Here is a 7060-nt window from a genome sequence, read left to right on the forward strand (position 1 = left end):
GTGATTTAAATAATTTTAAATACAGACATATTCTTTGAGTTAAGGTTAACAAATTCCTTAATATATGATAATTAAATTATCTAAATTCTTGATTTATGCTATACAAATCAACATTTATTACAAAAGATTCATATGCTTTAACATGATTAAATAAAAATTATACTGTTAAATCATTTATTTGGTCAAATAAATTTTATATGGGATCGTTCAAATTCACCAATCCGAATTTCCTATAATTCGGATAATTTAGGCAATTATAGATGATTTCATCTCGACCGAGCAAGAGAGCCTGTGATTCTGTGAGTCGGCAGCAACAGCGAGGCAAGTGAAACCGCGTAGGTACACACCATGTGACCGATCTCATCTCCTTCAAGTTCTCAACAGTTCTAGTGATGCATTAAAGTCTTCTCCTACTCCCCATAACCTTACTTCTCTTTTAGAAATGGACGACTTATAAATCCCTTCCTCTCTCTCTCTCTCTCTCTCTCTCTCTCCTATTATAATTCTGGATCCACTCCGATCCTGTTAGTTCATCGATCTTGAAGGCAATATCCCTAGATTTCACAAATGGCTCCACAATTGTACTTCAGTCGCAGAAAGGTACTCTTATCTTATCTTGCTCTGTTTCTCTTTAGTACTACTCTTCTCTTCTGTGCCTGCTCAGAATCTCAGCTTCAAAGCAAAAACTTCCATGTTAGAAGAAGGATGTTAGAAGTAGAAAAAGATGACCAGCCGAAGAAGAAGACTACCAGCCTATCCACCAAGAACCAGACCAAGCTTATCAAGCCTAGCCTTTCCTCAAAAAACCAAACCAAACTCTTCAAACCCAGTTTGTCCGGCAAAAACCAGACCAAGCTCGCCAAACCCAGTTTGTCTTTGTCCAGTAACCAAACCAAGCTCACCAAAGCTTCAAATTCTACTAAATCAGCATCCAGTCTTTTTTCTAAGATACAGCTCAAGAAGCTCAATTCCACTTCCAAGATCAAAAAGCTCAATTCCACATCGAAACCCGCAGATCTACTCAAACTAAGCGCAGTACCCAAGAACAGAACAACAAAAACCACCTCCACCAAAGACACTCAAACCCATCTAGACAAGAAGCCCCATGAGCTTGAATCCGGAAAAGCAAGCAAGAACCAGATGGCAGATAAAAAACCCAACCAACAGAAGACAAAGAAACAACCACAGCCCAGCTGGATTGACCAGGAAGGTGATCAAGATGATTTTGGTTCAGGGCTCACAGATTTAGCAGATTTACCCAACAAGTTCCAAAAAACTTTGATTCCGGACCTTGAGAAGTTCTCAAGCAGCTCCAAAGCCTACCTCAACAAAGCCAACAAAGAAATCACAAAGGGATTCAAACCCATTGTCGGCAACAAATACGCACCCACCATCGCTACTGCAATTTCTTGTGCTTTCATATTCATCCCTTTTCTTTTAGTCTCTCTCATTTTCAATAGGATTAAAGCTTATTTCTCGCTCCAAAAGCTCTTGATCTTCATCCAAATATACCTCTGCATCTACTTCTCCATTCTTTGCCTCTCCTCCCTGGTCACGGGGCTCGAGCCCCTGAGGTTTTTCTACTCTACTTCGCAGTCCACGTACGTTTGTCTACAGGTTCTACAGACGCTTGGATACGTGTTGTATCTCTTGCTGCTCTTGATGTATCTGATCCTCGTCTTCTCGACCGAATGTGGGCTGGGCTCGAAGTTGCTGGGCCTGGCCCAGATCTTCGTCGGCTTCGCGATTGGGCTGCACTACTACATGGCGGTGTTTCACAGAATGGTATTGCACCAACCGCCACAGACCAATTGGAAGGTTCACGGGGCATATGCCACGTGTTTCCTCGTCATTTGTCTGTTCGCTACTGCTGACAGAAGAAAGAAATCCTACATGGAAGATGGTGGGGAGGAGGGCAAGAAGAACTAGTGTATTTCTCAATCCTATATCTTATTTTATTCTGTTACTAGGCAGGTTTAATTGCCTTTAATTTCCACCATAATTTGTAGTGGCACAAATAATAATACCATTGGCCAAGCCACCATGGTGTTATTAACTTATATCTTATTACTTTTAGGCATGGACAAGAAAGTGGATCCATTTAGCTCCTTCATTTTGTATTATTTCTGTATTGGTATTTTATTATCCACAATAAAGCTCAAGCCCACAATTTGTTTTCATTATATATTTCTTTGTGCATTTAATATGGCACACTTCTCTAGGTCTAGGTTGTTGGGCAACCAAAATTTATTTGCAGAAGTCCTATATGAGTAATCTCACCACTATTGTCCTGTCCTAATTTGGACAAAAGAGTATTAGAATTTCCAATCCAATAAGGATTTGAATTGTCCAAACGGTCTCAAACAATCTAATCTAATCGCTTATCCGGACACTTCTCACACCGATATTTTCTTTCACATTTCATGTCTGAAGGATTATCTTCAAATAAGAAAAATTCAAACAGGAGATTCTTCAGAAATGCCAATCGATCAAGCCAATATGGACAAGAAGTAGACACGGTGTGATTTTTGGTGTATTTAACATTTGCGATTTTATAGAAAAAAAAAATGTTATTTTAAATCAAATCGCATAAAATGAATGTTTGACATTGCGTTTTTATAAAATTGTAATTTGAAAATACAGAAAATTTACTTTTTCAAATCATAAACAACAATGTTTTTTCAAAAAATACACAATTTTTTTAAAAAAACTAAACTGTAATTTTGAATATCAAATTGTAATTTTATCAAAACCTTAACTATTTTTTCAAAAAATTACATTTTAAAATTACTATTTTAAAATTACACTTTTTAAAACCGGAAATTCTCCAACGCCCTCCACATTTCTATAAGATTTAAAATGACGGTGCCACTTGGACGTTTCGTGTCCGTTGCATTTTTTTTTTTTTTTAATAGAATTGATTTCATTCATATATCATGAAGAGAAGTATCAAAAAACTCTATAAACAACCAGAAATGGAAACTCTTGATAAAACAATAGTCTTAATACAATCCGTTGTAATTGGAGCATTTATTTTTGCGCGCAAGTTTACCTACACGAATTGAATAAAAAATAAAAAATAAAAAATAAATAAAGTTTACGTATAATAGGAGGTTATGTTAGTAATTTGGAGGCTCCACCGACGGCGTTTCTGTCGGTGGCTGTGGTAACCTTCTTACCTTATATGCGGACCGACAGTAGAGGAGGTCGCTATATACGTCAATTCCACGTCTTTTTCTCTTTGAAAATACGAAATTGGATCTCCAGGTTTTTCAATTTCCGGCAGTTTTCCAGGGTGGTAGTCGTAGCCTCGTAGGTTTGGTCAAGGAGATCACGAGGAGTGTGATGCTTTCGTAACTTTTGTTTGCATAATATATATATATATATATATATAAAATATTATTTTAATATAAAAATCCTTAAATGCTATATTGCAAACAGACAAAGAGTACAGAAACATGTCTCAGAGAAAAATACAATAAAAACAAAAGCCAGAGAGAGGGAGACCGAAGACTCTGCCCAGATTAATACCAAAATAGTTTGGTAATTGTTTTTGTTTTTTGTTTTTTAAGAGAACTTCAACATTTTCTTTTGTCCGCGGATAACAAATTTTAAATTATTATCCGCCGTGTTTGACCTACGGAGGGTTAGGCTTGATTTTTTATTTTATTTTTTTTAAAAGAAAAAATCAACAATAAAATTTAAATTATTAAATCAATGTATTTTTTTTTTTAATTTTTATAAAATGCTCATACATAATATCAAAATGCTTTAATTTAGCCTATAAGTCATTCACTACATAACTCAAACTTATAACGTTGTGCTTGCTCCGATACTAATACTTATAGTTTATTTGGGTGTTGAATTCGAATATTATTCTAATTTACTGTACAAATTACAAGGTTTGATTTTGTGAGATAAAATTTAAAAAAATTTAAAAAATTAAATAAAATATGATTTATTTTTGAAAAAAATTATAATATTATTCTACATTTTATTGGAATCAAACAAACCATAAAGATTTAACTATCGACTCACAAACCTTAAGGGTATGCTTGGATAACTCATATTTTTTTTTATTATATTTTATTATATTCTTTCGGGATTTACAATTTTAAATATAATATAATAAAAAAAATTTACACACCTAAACAAACCCTAAAATTGTTGAATATTTGTAAAGTAGGGTGCCAGGTTTATGTATAGTTGTATGATTTATAGTGAACATTCTGGAAAGTAGGGTCAGTTTTATTTCTTCGTTTGTACGTGAGTTTATTCATTGGATCTGGAATTTGGTGTAAAAATGAGAATTAACTTACAAAAAAAAAAAAAAAGAAAAAAAAAAGAGAATTAAAGCAGATCTAACCAGTTGCATTTAATTTAAAGGTTTCGGGTTTCGAGCGGTGAATCAGCTTTTCAACTTTATTTGTTGTCAGCCTCATATATAAGTTTGCTAAGAATAAATGGAACTGGACAAGTCAACCACTACTCTATGATGATTAGTGCAAGAATTTAAAAAAATTCGTGAAAAAGTTTGGAAGTCAAAGTTGTGGATTTCCATGGGGGTTAAGACTAATAACCTGCCTTTTTTGCACTATAATTAGAAGGTTTGTTAGGGTTTTGATTTTTTTTTTTTTTAAAAAAAAAAATTAAGGAAAAGCCAAAATTTGGGTGTGTACAGAGAAAATATTGCCAAACATTAGCTAAAGATGGAAAAATCAACAATTTTTTAAAGTATCGTTTTGCTTTTTAACTATAATTTGAGTGATGCAGAAAAGAGCTAGATGCCTAACGACACTAATGCGGCCTTTGTCACATCGCATGTGCATAGGCTCGGGCAATGGGCTTTGGGCACTATGAGGTGTATGCACGCGTTGGAGCGAGGGGCATTGAGGAGCTCTAGATTATTTTGAAAAAAGTAAAAGAAAAAGAAAAAATGGATGACTTAAAATAAACTATCTCGGTCAACTGAGATTGAAGCTCGATCAACCAAATTAGTGCAATACAACAAATATCCGAGAGCTTCGGTAGATGCCTCTGTCAGAGCATATCTTGAGACTTTGGTTGATCAAGCTAACTATTTCAAACAAATTATTCAAAGAAAATATAGCTGCTTGAAGGTATTAAAATGCTCATTAAGGTGGCTATTAAGTGGGATATAGTGGCTATGATTCATGACCGTTAGATTGAATCAATTTGGACCGTTGAGATGAGTCCAAAATCGTTAAAAATAAACCTTATGATTATCTCCAAAGATACAACACAATAGCCATCTTCTCTTCCATACAATTATTTTGTTGCTTTTAATCATTCTAGAAAGTGTTGTTCTGTATTAACTTTTGGGCTTCGTTGTACCCTGGGAACAATTTTGTCCAATCCTATTAGCATTTTAAAAAGGAGACAAAATATGTTCTAAAGAAATTGCCATTGTGATAGAGCCTTGAAAGTCCTTGATTTTTTACCTTCATATTTCCAACAGTGAACATATGAGCTCTACCAGAATCCATTTTAATTATAAAATCCAACATTCATGGAAGCCTACTCTATCGGCGTTGATCCGACGGTAAACACTTTCTCTTTTGGCGGCTTTATTCACCTATAGTATTCGATTAATTAACACTATGTCCATATATAATACTAAGACATTTTAATCCAATATACAAGTCGCTTCCTCCGTGATTCAAACGCCTGACACAGTATCTGCTCTAATACCAATTGTTATTAGACTAACCATTGATCAAAAAGCCCTAAAACTATTAGATGAAAATTCCGTTAAACCCTTAACCCTTATGCCGTAATAGAGTAACTAGCACTAGAGCATCATCAAATGGTGCAATATGTTTCGTGGATTTCTAGGCCCAAGTTTAGCTGAATTCAGGAGCTGTTGGGGGAATATAAAAGGCCCCAAGTTACAGGCAGATACTATTGCCCATTAGGCCTACACATCTGGCCCATAGGTATACATGCCAACGTGGCCAACTAGCCCATTCTGCTCAGCCAGCTAAAGTGAGTTTAAATCAATTCTGCACCCACACTTCTAAAATTGAGGTTCCAAGTATGGCCTCATGGTTGATGTTTGGGCCAGCCCAAATATAGTGCAAAGTCTAAAGTCCTCAAATAATGCTCCTTTTTTCTTCTTCTTCTTTTTTTTTTTTTTATATATATATATTTTTTTTATTTTTTAAGGATCGGCCATTAGTAAAACTGACAATTTTTGACATGATAAGTGAATTTAGCAAGAAATTATCGGGTTAGGGTTGACCTATATACTCTTAATTAAATAGGTCAATTTATGGTTGACCTATATACTCTTATACTCATACTTCGATATGGATTGAATTCGACACGCGAATACGAATTGCCCCACCACCGAAGCAATTAGGATGTTGATCTTTAGATTTCTTAGTCCACAATTATTTCAAATAATTCATGTTCATACGAAATTTTTAATCATCAAGTAAAAACACGACAGTATGAAATTTTTTTTTTTAAGGGGTGGGGGTTAAAGTTGAAAATACATTCATTCGCAAATAGTCATCATTTTGGACCAATGATATGGATCAATTTCACTCCTTTTTAAAGGTATGTTTGGAATGAGGGAGAGAAAAGAACAAGTGAGAGCCTTGACACTTGTATATCTATATGACTGCAGAACCTGAAGAGATTAATCTTAATTGGTCCTTAAACAAAATGGCTCAGAGACTGGAAAATAAAAAAAATAAATAAACATCCTCCCACAAAACCCAAAGAAAAAAGTCCATGTTTGTGGCAGTAAGCTTATTATATATGGCTTCAGCTCATGTTTCAATTCTGCCAAAGCTAACTAATTATGTATCCTCTCCACCAAGATATGTAAATGCAACCTTTCGTGCAATTGAATTTCTGCAGCTCATCTGCTCCTTCGTTATTGCAGTTACCTTTCGTGTCAACCACATACTACTGCAAATTTGCAATTAGTTGGCAACTTTTAAAGAAATAGATGCTTCAATTTATTTGAAGCTAATGCTCAAGGACCTGAACCATTAATATATATATATATATATATATATATATATATATA

General features: G+C 34.5%; 1 protein-coding gene across 1 annotated transcript; it reads left to right on the forward strand.

Annotated features, from left to right (window-relative positions):
* Nucleotides 1-332: 332 nt before the first annotated feature.
* LOC133857339 (uncharacterized) lies at nucleotides 333-2183 on the forward strand. Its single transcript, XM_062292569.1, has one exon. The coding sequence runs from the start codon at nucleotides 568-570 to the stop codon at nucleotides 1927-1929; it is 1362 nt and encodes a 453-aa protein (XP_062148553.1). The 5' UTR covers nucleotides 333-567; the 3' UTR covers nucleotides 1930-2183.
* Nucleotides 2184-7060: the final 4877 nt, after the last annotated feature.

Source organism: Alnus glutinosa, chromosome 14 (assembly GCF_958979055.1).
Source record: "Alnus glutinosa chromosome 14, dhAlnGlut1.1, whole genome shotgun sequence".
NCBI classification, from domain to species: Eukaryota; Viridiplantae; Streptophyta; class Magnoliopsida; order Fagales; family Betulaceae; genus Alnus; species Alnus glutinosa.